Genomic DNA, 21,260 nt, shown 5'->3' on the forward strand with positions numbered 1-21,260 from the left:
AGCTGGGGCTGCGAGGGCTGAGTCCCTTGCATGAATTTCGTGCACCGGGCCTCTAGTGTTGTTATTATACGTTTTGTAAAATGCTACCTTTGGGGGAACCTAGGCAAAGTGTACGAGATCTCCCTGTATTGTTTCTTACCACTGCATGTGAATCTCTGGTTTATCTCAACAAAAAATTAAAATATAAAGGACCAAACAGATATTTTAGAACTGAAAAATATAACTGAAAAGTAAATTCACTCTGGGTTGTTTCACAAAGTCTCTTACTCACCTGTCCATTCAGCTCCTGCTGTTGCGGCTCTGGCCTCATTCCTGGCCTGTGTAACAACTTCTACCTGGTCTTTGCGTCCAATCTCTCCTCCAGTTTCCGCCTCAACTTTGCTGTCAGGGTCTTATCACTCACCTGTAACTGTTCATGCCAGTCCTCCTCTCCAAACCCGCCAGAGGCTCGCTCCTTATCCAAGGGTTCCAGTCCTTAGCCAGCACTGTCCCTTCTAAGATTTTACTCTGACTGAATCTATCCAGTTTACTTGTCCCCCAGCCCCAAACAACTCTTTATTCCAGCCACACTACTCGTCCTTGTCTGACTCTGTCTTTAAGACTTTTTTTGTTTCCTCCAGAATGCCTACCCCCCGGTTCTTTCTGACCACACCTCCAGTATTCTCTAGAAGAAATCAGACCCACCCCTCAAGACCCATCTCAACACGTAATCTGGTGGAGGCATTAATTTATCTTTGTAGCCACGATTATTGTCCCCTCTTCCTCTGCTAGTGCTTATATCAAAAGTGTCCTCCTATTTTAGTTATTTATCTCCATGTCTTTCTACCTCACCAACAAGGAAAGGTCTCCTGTAGGGCTCAGACCATGTCTTGTTCACATTTGTGATGCTACCGTGCCAAGCACAGCTCTCCACCCAGAGTGCTTTGTGAGTGAGTGGAACGGGAATGGATGTCGGTGGAATTTAAAACTGGTGCAGTGCCCTAGGTTTATTATTTACATAATTTGGTTCTGTAGAATTGAAACAAAAGTCTTAATAAGGTAGAGTGTTATTCATGAGCTTTTTTCTTTAGTGAATTTTTTGTGGTAGTTGGGTGTGGGGTAGTCATTTTCAAAATACCAGTGGCAAAGAGTACAGGATATTTTACTACCTGACTCTCACTTAAATGAGTAATTACTTATAAAATTTGTTTTTACCTGAAGTTTAGTATCTAAATAGAGAATCTGCTATAATGAACTTGCATGCTCACACCTAAAATGATGTAAATCGTTTGCAAGTCCTAGCAAGCGTGCAACTGTCCCATCTCAGCTGCATTTGTTTGCTTTACCTGCCAGCCTTGTGCATGCGTATCTAACAATTCAGTAGCTGTGCTGTAAATGCTTTCTATTATTTAGATTCCTTAATGGAGTGTTAAGTACGTTTAAAATACACTGTAGTGATATTTGGGGAAACGGGTTTTCAGATGGGCTAGAAATGCATTATTTTATCTCCCTTTAAATAATGAATTATTGGCCCCTGCTGTCTGTGGATTTATTATCCAGCATGTTTTCAGAAGTGGATAAGATTTAGGTGGGAGGGCTGTCTGTACTGAAAAAGAAAGTATGTTTTTATGTGTAACGATAAAATTCTTCTTGCTGAGCGTGTTTCGTGCTGTGTTCTAGGGTTAATGCCACCAAAAAGAGACAGCGCTTCGGAATCAACGCTTTCGCTGCCTGCTGGTGAGGAACTGAAAACCGTGACGGAGAAAGATGGTAACACACTTTATAATTCTGTCCTCAAAGTTACATTTCATGATGGCACTTCAAAATAATTTAATGACATAACTTCTATGGGGCTAAATTTTAAAGTTTTTCAGGGAAAAATCATTATAGTAAAAATTTATCCTTGAAAAACCCCCTAAGCAGCACTTACTCAAGTATGTATATGTTTTTATATAAAATCCTGTACTGTGATTCTTGTGTACTTACATTAGAGAACTATATTGAGAGCAAAAGGACATTACATAGTGTAAATGGCTTGATAAAAAGTTGCCTTTAGCTTTCAAATCATCAGGTGAATAGAGCATGAATAGAAAATTCAGAAGTATTCCTGCGTGCCTTCAGGTTAAATCAAAACATTTTAACATTAAACTTTGTTACCTTAAAACGTATTAGCAGTGTTGTTTGCATAATAAGATTCTACTGTCCCATCTAAAGTGAGAGGTGGAGGGAGTGGTAGGTAGTCAGCTGAAGTCTCCTGATGTGACGACGTTGTCCTGTATAAGATTGTCATCATACAGTGTGATTCCTTAAAATACAGTTGTTTGGGTTATAAGGTCTTTTATGTATCAGCTGTCTTTGCATGAAACCAGGCATGCAATTCAGCACCAGGTAATCCACAATTGGGGAAGCTAAGTGGCGAGTTTCAGGAGGATTTACCTAGAGAAGTGTCTCATTGGCTCACTTCCTCTGCTCGCCCTTTGATATGTTCTTTTCCTTCCCCGTGTCAGCTCACCTGCCTGGATCCATCAGCAGCTTGTCCTCTGCATCTTCCTTGGAGCACAAGCAGAGCCACCCCAGGAAACTGATCGCACGTGGCAATGGCAAGCAGACCACGAGCAAAAGCCCGTCTGCGCCATCGAGGGCCAGCGCTGGTATCTATGGCTTTTTCAACCAGGCTTTCTTGGTGGTTTTTATCTTGGTCTGTTTGTAAGTAGATTTGCTCTTTTTAAATGTGTAGAAGGAACCCTTGACTTCAATGAGATTGAACTACTTGCACCCTTCCCTGTGTCCCCACGGCCCCTCCCTCCCTCCCCTGCGTAAGCGTGCTCCAACTCTCAGCCTCTCGCCTAGCCTCTGCTCACGCCTCTCACCCATCTGGTTGACTTCTCTTCCCCATGTGTCTAAGGCCTCCCACCCTTTAAGGTTCATTATAGAACTTTGTGACACATCCTGAGATAATTGGAAATGTATGGTTTGTTATCTTCCTTATCTCTTTCCCAACATAAACCAAATAATAACTAACATGTACTGTATACTTACTATTTCGGGTACTATTCTAGGCACTTTACATACCTTATTTTATGTAATTCTCAAAATAAACCTTTGGAGTAGGTACCATTGTTATCCTCATTTTATGAACGAGGAAACAGGCTTAGGGAGGTAAGTCATGGCCGTGTGTAAGTGGCTCCCCCGGGCTTCACCCTCAGGTCTGACTGCTGCTTTCTCTGCTGCTGTTTAGTCCACCTCCGTCCCAGGTATCGTCAGCTCTTCCCCACGCCACAGGGTCCGCAGACCCCGCCTGGCAGCTGGTAGTGAGCTGAACCCTTGCCTCAGTACAAGCGAGTCTGCGCTGCCGCAGTGTGGGCGACCTCACTGTGCTGTTGGCTCAGATGGGCCTTGTGGAGTCTCTTCATGTTGCTGCTCGCTATGGGACTGGACGTTGCCATGTACTTTAATGCTAGAGCTCTCACCCTCAGAATTTTGTTTCTCACATCATGCATATTGGCTTCTGCACATACTTTTGTGTCATCTTCATATTTTAAAAGCATGCTTCCTCTAGTTTTATCCACTATTTAAAACTCTGTAGTAAGGGTCAGAGGCTCTCCTGACAGGTTGACCATGATAACCTGTTCTGATGTGATTTTAACCAGCTGCGAACCCTGCCAGCATCTGTGCAGCTTGAACTTGAGGATTTCTGGTCCCAGGGTCTGGGTTTAATCCAGGTGTGCCACCTGCCTCCTGTGAACACCATGTCTTAGTTAATTCCTGAGTTTGTATCTTTCCTATGATTATAATTCTTATGAAAAACATGCTGTAGACTGTGAAGTGCTATGGAGGTATTAGTTATTTGAGGGCCTCGGGCTGTTTAGCATTGCCCTTTATCCAGGCCTCCCTCCTCCTCCTCCCTGGGTTTATTTGTTGCCATAGTTTCTCCCCTTTCACAGGGTGACATACCCTCTACCCCCTGCCCTCCTGCGGGGTTCTCTAGGTCTCCCCAGATAACAGCTGTTCCGTCTGGTTGTGGGGATGGGAGAAGCCTCCAGTCCCACCTTTTCTCTGTTATAATTGGACAGCTCTTAGGCAGTATTCTCCAGGACTTCTGATGTTTAACAGGGCATTTCAGGGTTTAGGCTTGAGTCAAGGTGAGGGGTTTTGTTCCTAATAAGGAAATCAGATGAGGTCATTGGAACCTTATAGCAATTTCACCTCAAATCACATTCCTATGTGTATTATTTACACTAAGTCCCAGTGAACGACTCTAATTGTAGGATTTTACAATTGGCCAATGACAGCCCGTGGCCAAATCCAACCTGCCACCAGTATTTGTAAATAAGGTGTTATTGGAACACGCCATGCCCACTCTGTCTATGTCAGCTTTTTGCTGCAACAGCAGAGCGGAGTCGTTGTGACAAAGCCGAAAGCACTTACTCTCCAGCCCTTGACAGAAAGAGAGTGCTGACCTCTGTTCTCGGAGAGGGTGCCACCGGGCAGTCTGGACAGATTGATCAGGAATTGTGTGTGTTCAGTTCTCACGGCCAGAATTTTCTCAGGCAACTCTTCACGTCTCCTTGAGTAGCTTGACCTCACACGGGAGAAACAGAACTATAGATTAGCGATCTTTATCCGGTGCGCCACAAGAACTTTGAAAACATGCAATTCCTGACGACTTAGTCAGGGGCACTGACCTCTTTTCCCTTAGTTTGTCAAATAAAAAAAAGACAATAGCCAACATGACAATGGTGTGAAGGAATCAAAATTGCATCTATTTTTTTTTTTTTTTGGTCAGATCGGCAAAAAATATATTTTTTGGCATGCCGCAGAATTTTAGTAATTAGCTTATGTGTGCCATGAGATGAACAGGTTGGCACTCGCTGCTGTGGGTGATGTATGATGAAAGGCATCCTATATCGAAATCTCCAACCAACTGGACTGGTTAGAAAACATAGTGATTTTTTGGCTAATGTGTTTTCTTATTTTTTTCCCCTTTGTTTTTTCTCCTCTTTTCCTGCCTTAACCCCTTCCCCTCACCAACCCATTACACAGGTTTGAATTCTTCAGCAACATCTGGAGCAAATAGTACCCGCCCCGCGGGGGAGCTCCAGCTGGGGGACAGGGTGCTGGTGGTTGGCCAGCGGATCGGCACCATCAGGTTCTTCGGGACGACAAACTTTGCTCCAGGTAACTCGTGTGTGCATTCTTTGTTCAGCTTGCATTCTGTAGAGTGCAAATGGTCTAACATGTCACATGCAATTACAGAGACTTTCCGAGGAGCCGTTGGTAGCTGTGGCGCAGGAAATGCACAACAATGATTAAAATGCAGACATTCTCTTGCCAATTGTGTTTTAAGTGGCCCAGTGTTAGAAGTGATTGTCACTCTCCAGTCTCACTCCCACTGATTGCTGAGTGTGCTCAACGACAGAGAAGACACATTAGCGTTAGGTTTTTGCTGAGGATAATCTTGAAAATGAGGAGATGGTGAGTTCACTGCACAGCTTTTATCAGAGAAAGGCAAGCAAGGTCCACAGGAAAATGACAAAGCTTTCGTGTACCCCGGGACCTTAGAAATACATTTGTGTGTATATATTAATTCCCATCTAGACTTCTATTGGGTTTCCAGAAGCAAAGGTTATTTTCCTTTTGCATTTTCAGTGACTGAAATTTCAGGTAGAAGCCACTTGAGTGAAACCACGTTCGTATGTTTTAAGTAGCAATGTGCTGCTTTGACACATGGTGGCATCGCTGCATGTAGGGATCAGGTTGCCCAGAACAATGATTTTTTAAAAAGCCTGTAGCAGCCTGTGAAGGGTCTGAGGTTTCATCCTATTTGCAAGCCAACCAGGTAGATTGCCATGGTTGCCTGGGTGCTGGCAGACAATGGGGGCTCCTGGGTCAGAGCAGAGGACTTCAATGCTCACAACAACAGCAGGAGCCAGAGTGTCACCTTTTTTTTTTTTTTTTTTGCAATTGTTCCCTGGGCCCCAGTTCCTGAAGGTGAGGTAGGGGGCCAGGTGTCACTGCACGCCCAGTGGTTTACGCTCTAGGACAGGAGCTGTGAGCTTAAGGCACCTGCGCCTTTACACCAGACAGTAAACATGCCTGTCTTTCGCTCCAGGGGAGACTATCTGTCTCCTCCAAGCCTGTCCTCTGTACAGACACCCATGAAAAGCCAGTCAGTGCCTCTGTCCACGGAACATGCAGAAACATGAGTGCGCCATGCAGACTTGTCTCCCCACACATTCTTGCTTCATCAACGTCACTTGTAATTGCAGTCCAACTAATTGATTTGAGAGGGGCCACATGCTTTGTAATTCATGTTTCTCTTAGGCCCCCAGGTAGTAATTGAGCATAGTTAGGACGTTCTTAATACAGTTTTCAAAAACTCAGGAATCCCAAAGGCAGGTTGCTTTTTCACAGTCACCGTATGTCTTTTGAGTTTCCTTTCTGTGGTTATGTTAGACAAGGCTGGCGTGGTTTGGTTTGCTGGATGCAGTTCATCGTTTAGTTTGACTTTTAATTTTTAAATTCCTAATGTGAAGCATTTAGAAATCTGGAGAGTAATAAGCATATATAATAAAAGTTAGACACTTTTTTGTTAAAGTCATTCTGCCTTTTAGAAAGTAGGAGCATATATTTCTCGTGGCATCAAAAGTTACGTCATTCAGTTCTGTGGAGCCGTGGTCATGTCTCGGCGTTTTATAGATGGTAAGATCTCGCCCGGAGAGGGTCTTGTTTAGTGTCCTTAGCATTTGTATCAGTGCCACCTCTGAAAGAATATTGTCTTTTAAATGGGAAGGTACCTGTACCTCACCACGACCTGACAATGTGTAGTCGCTGTTATTAACACTTGTCATAATGCCTTTTTTGTGTGTGTGTCACACATTCTCAAGAGTTTTATGGTAAGCATGTAGCAGTTGCATGGTATATTACTGGTAAAAAGGGAAAATGCAAAAAATTTTATAGGAAAACATCAACGGCAGAAGGTAGTAAAACTTGGACAATTCTAACTCTGGCACTCAGAGAAATGACAGCGGCCCCAGGTGAGCCTGGCTAATGACGTTCCGAAATGTGATGACCTACTTTCAGGGCATTACTTAGGGCCAAGCAGTAGGTTTGTATACATTGCTCTGTACTTGTGCATAGTAGGACTGTTTAATACAAAACAGTCATGCAATCTTTCCAACCCAAACGCCAGTATTTGGAAATGAGCTCAAGTGTAAGAGGGAAAAATACTAAGAACTTCCAGGTTGTCTTTTTAGACATTATATAATTGACTCTTTGAACTAGTAATTGGAAGGAAACAATATTTTTGTATTTTGGAATTTATAAGTTGCAATAAGTTTCTTAATATCTACATCCTTATTTTTTTTATTTGATACTGATTGTAAGGGACCAAATATAATTAGTACTATATTATCATTTTTAATAAAAAATGGGATTTTTTGGCACTTTTAACTGGTTTGAGTCACCCTCAATTTGAGAATCATCGGAGAATTTGTCCACTTACCTAATATTTACCACCTGTCGTCATTTTAGGCTCTAGAAAAGGAAATCCTATGACTTTCCTCAGAGTAGACCCTTTTAAATACTCAAAAGCCTTTTTGAAAATCCTTCCTCTTAGATAACCTAAATCTTTTCATTTAGATTGAAAAGAATATTTATTTTCACCCTGAGTGGGGAAAAACAGAAAGAAAAATAAGAGTTACCATGGTGTCTAGTCATATTTTCCATTTGATTTGTGTCCTCCTGTAATTATTGAGGAGCTGTTTGTGGTGTTCTAACATTGGGAGTAAAATGAAGAGGTTGCTGGTTCCTTTATCCATCTCAGTACTGACACAGCCCATGTCACCCAGCCCAGGACAAGCGCTGGTTCATCACAGCTCTCAGACACGTTTTGGTCATACTACTCGCATTACAGCCAATCTTGCCAAATTCGTGTTTGTGCATTTTAGCTTTCTCTCTTAATGTGCAACTCTGCAGTGAAGCTGGTAAAACGTTTTCCCTGTTCGTTTTCAACTTTTCCAATTTTATCCTTTGACAGCTGAATGATCACAACAATCATTCCTCATTTCGGTCATTTGTGAAGCCGTGAAACCATCTAGACTTTGGGTTTGGGTAACAGCATAACTGCTTTGGCTACAGTGCAGATGCCGTTAAAGCGCCCATTCTCATTCCAGGACAGTGGTACGGGATAGAGCTCGAGAAGCCGCACGGCAAGAATGACGGCTCCGTCGGCGGCGTGCAGTATTTTAGCTGTTCTCCAAGATACGGAATATTTGCTCCCCCATCCAGGGTACAAAGGTGAGGAAGAATGGAATTCATGTTTATTCACAAGAACGTCTTGTCATTTGCCATGGTTTATAGTTAGAGCCCCTAATTTTATATTGAAGTCGTGCACCGATTACGTTCCTGTCTTCTTTCAGGGGGTTAACCAGCCACTGCTTTCAGAGAGGAGGCTCATGGAAAGCTAAATTTGCTTTGCTGAGGATTTGCAATTTTAAAATCCTCCTTTATTCCTCATTTGCAAACCCTATGAGTACGTGCAGGCTATAAGAAGTGGCGTTTGCAGCGAACACTGGGAGCAGCGAGCTTAATCTGGCATGCAAACAAAAGTGAAAATGCTCTCTGATTGCTCCAGGCGCCCCATTCATCCTCCTGCAAACCTAATGGGACCAAAATGGCTTTTCCTCTGATTTCTTTAGTTTTCAAAAATAGATAGGCAGTAGATCTTTGGGGGAAGCGAAGCTTCAAGTATTTATGTGTAATATACCTCCTCAGTGGCTCCTCTTAGCACAGTACACTTTTGTACCAGCTCACTCTGGTTTCAAAAAATCAGGCTGAACAGAAATCAAGTCGTCATGAAATTCCAGGTGCCGTTCTGTAGAATGACTTAGGTGCTGCAAGAGGCTGGCTTGGTATGCTTTCCGGTAGCTGAGAAGTGGGATGCTAATCTTAACCTTTTGCACTCGGATGTCGAGTGTGACTCGACACGGTTAGCATCGGTAGCAGGAATCGAGAAAAAGCAAGCGAGTGCAAAGGGTTAAGCAGGAAATAACATCTGTGGTAGGACCACATTCATGAGATGGGCCTGCAGTCACCAGGGCGTCTCCTCCTGTTCACGTCCAGCCGGACTGTGACCACTTCCTGGCATGTTTGACAGGTTTTATATCCTTTTGCTTTCTCACTCTAATGATTTATAATTTTTGTATTAATTTTCTTCTATGACGTACTTGATATAATTTTCTTACTATTTATGATAATATAGCATTTAATACTTGCTTTCCAGTTTATAAAGTGTCTTCAATTAAATGTTGCTTTATTTGACCCTAAGAAGTTTTTGTCAGCTGAGATGGAAATTGCAGGAGCTAATCCAAACATTTACTGAGCATCTGATGAGCGGTGGGCTCTGTGCAGTGCACTTTATTATGAGCATTCTCATATTGCAAGTGAAGAAACATGGAAGAGATAAAGTAATTTAGCTAAAGTCTTACAGCTAGTGTAGGGGAGGAGATACTTCCTTCACACTCAGCATCAGTAGCTGGACTGGGGTGGAGGTCTGTGAATTAAACTGACAGCAGCTAGATTAACAGGAGGAAAGACATTATAAGTTCATTAAATTTTATTTTTACACGCACGGGACATCACAGAAAGAAATGAATACCCAAAGGAGTGGCGAGGTTGGAGCATTATAGAGCATCTTAATAGGGGAGGAGGCAGGGAAGGCTACTCATGGGAGAGCAAATGATTGTTAGGAAAGGTGAGTGGGCACTTAGGAAAACGGACAGGAGGTAGGAGGGTTTGTGACGATGTCTGTCTGGGTGTGGTGTCTGAGTCGGTCTTCTCTGCTTGGTGAAACTGCTGGGGAGGGGATTTACGACAACCGAGTTCTGAGTTTGAGGATCCATTTTTGGCAGCAGCCAGAGAAAGTCTGTCCCTGCATGTGTTGATTCTCCTGGATCTTCAGCTCAAAACAACTCTCACGTCAGAGTGGCCTGTGGGGGTTGGGGGGTTCTGATCTCCTCTGTTAGTGAAGGGCGCAGCGGCCCCAGCCCAGGTTTGCTATTTTGTTGTTGTTTTTGAAGACCTCGCTTTTAGAAAGGTTGCTGGTTTTTTTGTAGTCATTTTATAATGAAGGAAAAGAGGTCATAGCTAATGATTAGCATTTATGTTACTGGTCCAAGGTCTGTGTGCCTGACATTTCGAAAGGCCAAAACGCAAAACGTCAGAGTTTGGAGCAAGAAAAGGTTTATTGATAGAGAAGTCAACAACTGAGAAGATGGGAGTCCTCAAATCCATCCTAAGAAAGTGCAGAGTTCAGGCTTCTTTTATGTCAAGAGAAGGGGAAATGGGAGGGGGGAGAAGTGATGGACGAGGGCAGACCGCAGACGTCTGGGCACCAGCAGGAGTCCCAGGAAGACCTGAAACCTCTTTGTTCTCAGTCCATTGACCCCAGTTGATTTGCATCCTTTCGGGAGGCTTCTGCAAATCTTTGATAAGCAATCGTTATTGTTGTACATATTTCCCCCATCTCCTCAGGAGAGGCACCCTCTGGCAAGGGGCTGTTTTTTATATCAAGCCACCAGCAGAATTCCTCCAATGATTGGCATGTCTGTGCGCAAGCACACAGCTGAACAGGACGGCGTTGGAGAGGCTGAGCATGTCCGCCTGCTGCACTATCAGCCGGCACTGTTTTAGGTTTTCAGCACATACCGCAGCAGCAGCCCTGTGGGCCAGGCACTTCAATCTTCAATCGTGCCTCCTTCACAGATGAGGAAAGTAAGCAGAGAGGGTAAGGGGTGCGTGCATTGTGCACAGCTCCCAGGGGAGTTTGAGCCCATGCGTCTAGTAATGGTTAAGAGAGGCTCAGTGGCTCTCTTTAGGGCCCGTATCTTATAAGTGATTGACTTGGGAGTAAAATCCATGTGGAATGGGACAGTCTTCTGGGTTCTCATATTACTTTGGAAAAATCTTCATTAACACACTGCTACAGTCTCCTACAAGTTTTATTTGTCTCCTAGTCAGGAGGACAGGGGTTGTTCATTTCATGTTCGATTACCCAGAGAACATAGGGTGGCTTACTGGAGGCACGGCAAGTATCGATCAAGTCGAGCGCAGTGTTTTTTATGCTGTAACAGCCTTTCCTCTCTTTTGGGTTATGAAGCTGCTTTCTTTTACATGGTTTCATCCTCTTCTCGCTTTGTTAATGGGACACGTGTTTTCTAATTTGCTTTTCCCTCTTGCCTTCAATTTCGTTTTCTTTAAGGTGATTCATTTAAAAGCAGCCCCCTCTTAAAAGAAACGGGGCTCTCTCTCTCTAAATGAACCGCTGTCTCGATCCAGCTGTCTTCCTGTCATCTTCTGATTGTCTCATTCATCCCCATCAAATACTATTAAGTGTCTTTTAGCACTTTGTGCTGTGCTAGGCATTCTGTAAGCAAATAAAACAGACATGGTCCCTGATTGTGAGGAGCTTCTCATTTAAACCAGCTTTGGAGCTCTTTAAAGACACCACTGATCTTCCATAAGGAAGAATTTTTTAATCCTTTTTATTGAATTTATTGGGGTGAAGAAGGAAGAATTTAAAACTAGGGGCTGCGTGAGGACAGTTAATAAAATAATGGCACAGCGCGTCTCCCAGATTGTGGCTGGCCTTCCCTCTTCCCCCCACATCCCTTTTCTATTTAAAAAACGTGCCTCTTGTCCAGAATCTTTGCACGTTATTTCCTCTGCGTGGAGGCTTTCTACTAACACCCAACTTTCATCTAGTTTATACCTTTCTTCCATTAACGTATCAATCAACCAACATTTCTTTAGAGAAATTCTAAGAAACTATCTATCTACTAGTATCTAGCCATCTTTTTACCCAAGTGGTCATCAGTATAGTATTAATTTTCTTATTCTTAGTTCTCACTAATAGATCCTTATTACAAATTAACTAATCACTTTTAGAATTAAGTTCTCAACTATCCATCACCACTTAATACAAGTATCTGTCTTTTCATCAAGTCATATTTTTTGTGTTCATGAGTCATTGATTGCTGTATGATGTAAAAAAGATGCATATAAGTTGCAGGATGAAACTGCAAATATTGCAAGAGTTGCAGGATTTCTTGATGGCAGCAGTGTGCTGGAGGAAGTGATTGACAGTGAAGGCTTTACAGAATTAGGTCAGCAAACAATTGAAAGAAAATAAGACTGTTAGGATTGGCCTTCTAAAAGTAATGATTTGAATATCCTCCTATGTAATAAAGAGCTAATATGCTAATTAGACCGGATGGCCGAACGACTTTCCGGAATGACCAGTGGGCAGGGGGCGGGGCCACAAATTTCGTGCATCGGGCCTCTAGTTAAAAAATAAAGACGAACCTGTCAGGAAAGTGACCTTTATGTTTATGCTTAGAGTCAAATATAAAGTAAAAAAATGTTGAATTGTTTTAGCCATATAATTTTATTAGAAAAATCACACACATACAGACTCAGCTGATATCTTTCTTAAATTTAAGAATGTGATGCTCTAGCCAGTTTGGCTTAGTGGATAGTATCGGCCCACGCATGGAAGGGACCTGGGTTCGATTCTGGTCAAGGGCATGTATCTTGGTTGTAGGCTTGATCCCTGGCCCTGGTTGGAGTGTGTGTGGGAGGTAACCAATCAATTTGTCTCTCTCACATTGATGTTTCTCTCTATCTCTCTCTCTCCCTTCCACTAAAAAAAAAAAAAAATCAATGGAAAAATATACTTGGATGAGGATTAATAAGAAAAAAAGAATGTGATATTTTTACAACTATAACATTTGTTAAATTTAACATAAAATAAATTTATCTTCATAGTTTTCAGTTTCATCCTTGAAGATAAAGTTACAAACAAGTAAAGTCAGGTCCCTATCTTAAGTGAATTCACTTTGACTTTTTCTATACAAATTATTGTTAGATAACAAAGATCTCTTCTGTTTGATTATTGTCTGTCTCTGATGCTGACTGAAGTTTATCCTGGCCCATAATGGGTGCTCAATAAGTGTTTGTTGAATGAGTGAAATGAGAAAACCATTAGTGTGACACCTCGGACAGTTAAGAGCCAATCTTAAATCTGAGGACCAGCAACTTCTAATAAGGTTTGCATTACTTGTTTTATTTACAGAGTAACAGATTCCCTGGATACACTTTCAGAAATATCTTCTAATAAACAGAATCATTCTTATCCTGGTAAGATTACAGTTTTATGTTCCTAATAACTTATTCCTTTGCTTTTATTTATTGAAGCATTTTATTATGAAGTATATATGTATACAAAAAAGTGTGTAAAGTGTATTTGTGTAGTTTATGTAATCATAATCATATCTATCACCTGCCCCCAAGCTGAAGAAGATGATTATCTGAATGACAGAATACCCTGTTTTCCCAACTCCTTTTTTTTTAGTCCTCAATAAAATAGAAACTCAGTTATTCAGTTTCTATTTTATTTATCCTTTCTTTCTGATTGCTTTTCTGATATTGTTTTAAAATATATTTTTATTGATTTTAGAGAGAGAGGAAGGTAGAGAGAAAAACATCGATGTGAGAGAGAACCATCAATCAGCTGCCTCCCATATGCCTCTCTGATCGAAGATGGAAGCCCCAACCTGAGTATGTGCCCTGACCAGGAATCAACCGGCAACCTTTCAGTGCATGGGACTCAGCTCAACCAACGAGCCACCTCTGCCAGGGCTGTTTTCTTTGTTTCCTCTTCTTTTTTTTAATGATTTCAGAGAGAGGAAAGGAGAGAGAGAAACATAATCATTATGTTTACTCTTTCCCAAATAATAGAAAAGTTTTAAAACTGAGTTATTCAGTTTCTATTTTATTTTCCCCACAAATTTTCCATTATTATAATAGTTTTTATATGTAATCATTGTTTATTTAATTTGCTCACATATTTACAAATAGCTCTTGTCATTTGTCCTCAAAACTTCCACCTGGGATTGTTTTTTTCTACCTCATGTATATTCTTTAAAAGTCCTTTTAGAAAGAGGTCTGTTTGTACCATGTTTTTTTTTCTAACGATAGTTTTACTGGGTAAAACGAAAACTCAGTGAACATTTTAGTTTGAAAGGTATTTTCTCCCTGCACATTGACAATATACGTAATTCTACCGTTTTCTGTCTTCTGTGTTTTTTGAGAAGTCAGCTCCGAGCCAGCTGGTTTACCTTTTCTTTCTGATTGCTTTTCAAGGTCTCTGTTTGCTTCGCGTTGCACAGCTTCACTGTGATGTGTGTCGGTGGGGGTTTATTTTGTTTATCCTGTTCGGAATCATGGATCTTCCTGGACCTGGGAACTAGTATCTGATCAATTCTGTAAAAATCCTTGTCCATAGACTTACAATATTTTCTCCTTCATTCTCTTTATTATCTATTTCTGAAACTCGGACGAGCTGTACAGTAGCCTTTCTCACCTTCCCATGCCTCTTTCGGCTTTTTCACAATTTTGTCTCCCTGGACAGCATCTGTTATCTTCAGATCCATCTTTTCATTTCCTGGTTCTTTCTTTAGCGATGTTTATTCTGTTGCTTAATCTAACCACAAAGCTTTTAATTATAAAGTTTTCTTTTTTTGGTAAATCTGTTTGGTTGTTACTTATTGTCACTTATTCTTTCCCCATATTTTCAAGTTTTTCTTATATGTCTTTAAACATTTTCAATGTTATCTTTTATTTTATGTCAAATCATTCAATATTTGACTCCTTTGTGAATCTGAGTCTGCCGTCTGTTTCTGTCGAGCCTAACTTACGGTGCCTTTGTGCGGTGGGTTTTGTAGGTCATTATTGTGAGATGCTCCTTCTACTCGGGATCTAATGGAGGGGGTTTGTGAGGCCGAGGTTGATGCCTCCAGAAGCTGTATTTACTTCCGCCTGTTGTCTCGGGGCACTGCCCAGCCTGGGGCTGTTTTAATCTATAGCCTCTGCCGCTTTTAAAATGTCACACAGACAATGAACTGTGCACATGACCCTAAGTTCTGAGGGAGGAAATGTTGCGTTTTTGAGCATTCAGGTGACCTTTGTTGTTGTTCAAATGGTGTTTTGTTTTGTTTATTTTTTTAAAAAATTACTTTATTGATTAAGGTATCACATATTTGTCCTCATCCCCCCATTCCCATCCCAAACCCCTCCCCACGCATGTCCCCACCCCTCTGTTGTCCATGACCACTGGTTAGGCTTATATGCATGCATACAAGTCCTTTGGTTGATCTCTCCCCCTTACTCCCACCCTCCCCTAGCTTCCCTCTGAGGTTTGACAGTCTGATCGATGCTTCCCTGTCTCCGGGTCTGTTTTTGTTCATCAGTTTATGTTGTTCATTATTCCCTTAGATGAGTGAGATCATGTGATACTAGAAATACACTTATAAGAACCGAAAATGAGACAATAATGGTTATGCTGAGGGGCAAGTGAATCAGTCTGTAGTGAGTTTCTTTCTGGGGCAACAGTTCTTTTGAGACCCAATTTCAGTGTCAAACAGTTCCTTACGTGTACATGTCAGCAATGATATTTCAGTTCTGGATGGTGGACAAATGGTGGTAATGCAGGTCCGACCCTCAGGGGAGCGGTTTGGGACCCTCACTTGAGCCAGGAGTCTTGAGAGCGTCCCCCTGCTGGCAGCCGGCTGGCTGGCCGTCCCTGCGTCAGGCAGGCAGCGAGGCGGCGGCCGGTTCCCCAGAAGCCAGTGGCACCTGTGGTTCGAGATGGTAGATGGCTTTGGTGCTTGGTTACCTCTCATGGTTTCTCTTTTTAGGTTTTGGCCTCTTTGAAATTGGGCCTTTCGTGTCAGCTCAACAGCATTAAATGCATCATAGTTATTTAAAATGATACTCGCTTTAGTCAAGCGCTTCATTCTTTGGGTCTGCATTAACTGCCAGAGCTGGAAGTCCCTTCTTTTTAAAAACATCTTTTTAGAAGTTTACCTTTTGTGAAGTCTTTCTTTGTTTTTTAGATTACGCTGTCATTTGGGGATGGCAGCAGTCATCAGCTCTGAAATTTTATTATTTAATAAATTGGATATATTTAGTGATAGTGTTTTTAAACCTTTTTATCTTTTTTATATGATTTATCCAGATTAATATTTGAGAAAAAAGATTCAACTTTACCAATATATACTTCATTGTAATTTGGTTTTCAAGAACCTTTCTAATAAAACTTCCGAATGTAGTGCCATGATCATAACTTGCTCATGTACGTGCACTATGTGTGAGAAAGGTCAGGTACAAATTTGTCGGGAAGTCTGAACTACGTCTACATTCCGGATGTACTTATGTTCTGTGCTTTCTCTTTCCAAAGGAACATTTGAACTGGTAGGACATCTGCAGGAGGGATGATAAAAGAGAACTTTTCATACGGGTTGCACATGGCGGTGTTTTTCCTCCTCTGACCTTAACTTGCATGTTTAGGTTTTAGGCGAAGCTTCAGTACCACTTCGGCTTCGTCCCAAAAAGAGATTAACCGGAGAAACGCTTTTGCCAAGTGAGTATGGAGAAGATGTAGAAACACACCATTCGCGAGGAGCAGGGCAGGATTCTGCGAAGGACGAAACGTGGGGTTCTGTACCTGTCACTGGGCTGGGCCCGATTGCATCATCAGGGAAACGGGGATGCGTGTGCTGAGAGGAGCTGTTACACATGTCGCCCGGACTGAGAGTGCTGACTGCATATATTTTCGAATTGGTTTAGTTCGTCAATAAAGGTCACAGGAATTTACATTTGTGTTATCATTGAATAGGGGGCACTGATTTTTTAAAAAAAGGCTGTTTAATTAGTCAGAGTTGATTTCCTATTTTCAGCAGTGCATGAAACAACGCCAGGCCTGTTGGCACAAGGTAATTTTACTAGTCAAAAAAATACTCCCACTCTGCCTTGGGACTAGACTGCTCAAAATGCATTTTGTCTATTGGTTTGGTTCTTGTAGAGAGAATCTCTTTTTCTCTTACATTTATTTACCCCACACCCACTTTACTTCCCCTAATAGTTTTCTGACTTTTAGAAACGATTTTACTCTTAGAGAAATGGGAGGCTCTTCTAGACGGTTTGGGTTAAGGAGTTCTTTTTAATTTTAATTCCTTCCAGTGAATCTTTGAACAATGCCAGTGGGGGCGGGGGGTGTTCCTGAGTGGGGAAGTGCATAGCCTCGCTTAAGTCCTGGTACCCTAGAAGCTACTAGAAACGAGAGCCCAAGCTCGCGGCCGTGGCCAGCAGCTGAGCCACAGGCAGGCATCTCTGTAATAACCTGGGAGAATGTGGGGAGGCTGACATGTCACTTGAGAGCCCGGGCGGGTCCTGAGGCTCCGGGAGGTGCTGTGAGATGCTGTCTAGCAGGGCTGGGTGGGTGTTTGTTGTGTGTGTGTGTGTATTTTTAAAAATATGTTTTTATTGAGTTTTAGAGAGTGAGGAAGGAAGAGAGAAAGAAACACAGATGTGAGAAACATCGATTGGTTGCCTCCCATATGCACTCTGACCAGGGACCAAACCCACAACCTAGGCATGTGCCTTGACCCGGAATTGAACCGATGACCTTTTGGTGCACGGGATGATGCTCAACCACTGAGCAACACCAGCCAAGAACTAACTCTCTCTCTCTCTCTCTCTCTCTCTCTCTCTCTCTCTACCTTTTGCACTCGGATGTCGAGTGTGACTCGACACAGTTAGCATTAGAATAAAGGAATCGAGAAAAAAGCAAGCAAGTGCAAAGGGTTAAATCCAGATTAGAATAGTATTAAAATAGTCAAAAGGGAAACCTTTCAAAATGTCAAACAAAAGTTTATTCTGCTATTGCTATTTAGACTGAAAAACTCAGGTTGTGAACATACAGTGTTCTCTCCTGTGATGGGAACGAAGACGGTAAGTCGTGTCACCTGGCCCTCGCACGTCAGCGTTGTTCTTCCTTTTCCCCGAACAGATCCAAAGCCGCCCTGCGCCGCAGCTGGAGCAGCTCGGCCCCGGGCGTGGAGGGCGCGCGGCTGCACGAGGGCTCCCAGGTCCTGCTCACCAGCTCCAATGAGATGGGCACCGTGCGCTACGTGGGCCCCACTGACTTCGCCCTGGGCATCTGGCTGGGGCTCGAGCTGCGGAGCGCCAAGGGGAGAAACGACGGAGCCGTGGGCGACACGCGCTATTTCACCTGCAAGCCGAACCACGGCGTCCTGGTGAGGCCGAGCCGGGTGACCTATCGCGGAATAAACGGGTCGAAGCTCGTGGATGAGAACTGCTGAGTTAAACTCCCGGCGTGTTCGGTGAGTGAGCGTGTGAGCGTGTGTGTGTGTGTGTGTGTGTGTGTGTGTACATACACGTATGCATGTGTATGTAAGACATAGAATAAAGAGTCGGTGGCAAATGTCCACTTTAATTAGCCACTATTTAAAATTGGAAAATATGGCTATCTTCCTAAAAACCGCACAACAATCCAGAGAGACTCCTTTGAAAAGCTAGCACTGTGAACTGTGGTTCCCTCAGAACAGTTTTGAAAGGAGCGTTTTTAAAGGCTTTTGAAGCTTTAGACCCAAGACAGTTCGGAGACGTGGGGTAAACGTGCCCGCGGGTGGCCCGCTGCTGCTGCCCACGTCTCACCTGTGCGTGCAGTGCTGGTGTGTCCTGCGTGCGGGTTTGCCAGCTTTGGTTACATCTGATGTCCACACGGCCTTTTCCTGTCAAGTATTGTGGGGTTTTCCTTTCGTTCTGCACTAGTCGTGCAATAAGAAGCTCTGTGACTAGTGTATTTTTCATATTTGGGGCAAAATCATTAGCCCTTTCAGGAGGGCCTCATCGAAAGCTAGGTTAGAGTTTTGGAGTTGGATGGGGCCTTGGAGGCGCCCGAGCTCAGCCTCGCGTCCATTGCCAAGCACAGACAGGGAGGCTGAGCGGTTTTCTCACCCTCGGCCACTGGCTAGATGGCTAAGGCCTGAGGAGGGAGCGTGGGTCTCCTGAGCGGAGCTCACGCTCTTTCCTCTATGCAAAGCGTATACTCTCAGCTTTCTCTTCGGCGGCGGTGCCTGCCTCATCCGGATGAATTATAAAAACGATGATTAGGTCTATGAGTTCAAGTCATTATGAGGATTTTTTGCACATATTTAACTTCCTTATTGGACAGATCTCTAAAACACACACAGACACACACACGAAGCACTTTTACAATATGATGCACTTTGATCTTTGCCATCATTTCCTCCTGGGGTATGAAAAACATTAAAAAATTATATTGAAGAGAAGAGTGCAAATTAAGATGTGTTAGAAAGAATGTAGTAGTTAATCATTTAAATGTTTATGATTTCTCGTTTTTTTTGTTTTTTTTTTTAATTCATAAAACTGGTGTTCACTCTTATTGCTGTTTTGTATTTTCATTTGTTGCAAGCCATTCTGTTACAGCGCGGGGCTGAGTCATCATGGTTTTATTTTCCTTGTTGAGCACGTGTTGACAAACTACTCTTCATAACAGAGTGAGGTGATAATGCAAAACATATGTGTTGTGGATACGTATTGAAGTTTATGGTCCTATATGTGTAATGATTGATCCCTATTTGCAGATATTTAGACCTTAATCTACAACAGAAATATCGGAACAGTTTGCTTTATAAGATTAAAATCCTCCTTCAGAATGGAGCTTACTTTGTGCTTAGAAATACTAGGTTGAACTATTTTGCAATATACTATTTAAAATCAGAATTCTGTTGCTTCGCTGCCTTTTTAAAAAGAAGTGTGGCATTTCAAATATTGTTAGAGCTATTTTCCTGAAATACATGTGCAAAATAAGGCTGCTTTATAACCAAGGAATATTTTTATTGACTGAAGAAAATGACTGTACTGCTATTCAAAAGTAAACTTATTTTATTATATAGCTTATTTCTTAAAGACTGTATTTATACCTTGACATGAAATCCCTGGTTATACTGAACTTGGGTGTCTATAATTCTTCCTGTTGACTATAAAACACTGTAAGTAATGCAACACAATTCAGTGTTGCATTTTGAGATCAGAATAATTCTCATATTTAGATTAGGATTATTAAATCCATGTAATGTGTATGTTTACAGACGCTATACATACAAATTCGATGTTTTCATTTGTTTTGCTTATTGATGTCAAAATTCACTTCTTGAGCGTTAATAAAAGGGAAGCTATTTGGTTTTGGAATGGTATCTTGTCATTTCCCCCTCTGTCCCCCCACCACTCTGCCTTTCTCAGTGACTTGTTTTTCTTACAGTAATGATTTGGATTTGTCCTGTCTCCATAAAGCGTCTTAAGAAGTGTCATGCTTTCAACTCAACAATAAAGATATGTTTCTAGCCACCCCCTATTATATTGTTTTGATGGACAGAGAGCCACCTAAGAAAATAATGTGTTTCTACAGTTTTCTAAAATTGCTTAACTGTCTTTTATACCAGTGGGATTTCATTGGTTTATGTAAGGTAGGGCAGAACACTTTGAAGTTAGATTTAAAAAATATATAAGTAACTAGAGGCCCAATGCTTGAAATTCGTGCATGGGGGTGGGGGTGGGGTGTCCCTCAGCCCGGCCTGCACCCTCTCCAATCTGGGACCCCTTGGGGGATGTCGGACTGTCAGACTGTCCTCCCCTGCCAGCCTGGTCACCCCTATCTGCCCTCGCCTGCTGGCCTGGTTGCCCCCAATTGCCCTCCCCTGCTGGCCTGTTCGCCCACAACTACCCTCCCCTGCAGGCCTGGTCGCCCCCAACTGCCCTCCCCTGCAGGTCTGGTTGCCCCCAATTGCCCTCCCCTGCTGGCCTGTTCGCCCCCAACTGCCCTCCCCTGCAGGCCTGGTTGCCCCCAATTGCCCTCCCCTGCTGGCCTGTTCGCCCCCAACTGCCCTCCCCTGTCGGCCTGATTGCCTACTACTGCCCTCCCCTGCTGGCCTGATCACACACAACAGCCCTCCCCTGCCGGCCATCTTGTGGTGATCATCTTGTGATGATGTGGGGGCGGCCATGTTGTGATGACATGGGGCGGCCATCTTGTGACGACATGGGGCGGGCATCTTGTGGCAGCCATCTTGTGACGATGTGGGGTGGCCATCTTGTGACGACATTGCATGACACCACCTAGGCTTTTATTATATAGGATTATCTGCATTCTACTAAAAACTCTTTGTCTGTGTTTTAGGGTAACTTGGTGGGGATATTTGAGAGTGCTTAAAAGTGTTCAGATACAGATGCTCACTGATCTGAGCCGAGACTGTGGGCCCACTGTGAGACCCTCCCCAGCCTCTCCTGACCCCTTGTCCTCCCCCTCGTGTTTAGTTTATCTCCCTAGCACTTAGCAC

The 21,260-nt window shown here is 42.9% G+C and overlaps 1 protein-coding gene across 3 annotated transcripts in view; it reads left to right on the forward strand.

Annotated features, from left to right (window-relative positions):
- The window catches only part of CLIP4 (CAP-Gly domain containing linker protein family member 4), a 56,023-nt gene extending 36,009 nt beyond the window's left edge, over positions 1 to 20,014 (forward strand). For all 3 annotated transcript variants that reach the window (XM_079791888.1, XM_079791887.1, XM_079791889.1), the window contains 7 exons: positions 1,660 to 1,749; positions 2,487 to 2,630; positions 5,023 to 5,157; positions 8,154 to 8,277; positions 13,112 to 13,176; positions 16,387 to 16,459; positions 17,888 to 20,014. In XM_079791888.1, coding sequence (XP_079648014.1) covers positions 1,660 to 1,749; positions 2,487 to 2,630; positions 5,023 to 5,157; positions 8,154 to 8,277; positions 13,112 to 13,176; positions 16,387 to 16,459; positions 17,888 to 18,200 — 944 coding nt within the window. In that variant the 3' untranslated portion in view covers positions 18,201 to 20,014. The remainder of the gene's footprint in view (positions 1 to 1,659; positions 1,750 to 2,486; positions 2,631 to 5,022; positions 5,158 to 8,153; positions 8,278 to 13,111; positions 13,177 to 16,386; positions 16,460 to 17,887) is intronic.
- The last annotated feature ends 1,246 nt before the right edge of the window (positions 20,015 to 21,260 follow it).

Source organism: Cnephaeus nilssonii (genome assembly GCF_951640355.1).
Source record: "Cnephaeus nilssonii genome assembly, chromosome: 15".
In the NCBI taxonomy this organism is placed as follows: domain Eukaryota; kingdom Metazoa; phylum Chordata; class Mammalia; order Chiroptera; family Vespertilionidae; genus Cnephaeus; species Cnephaeus nilssonii.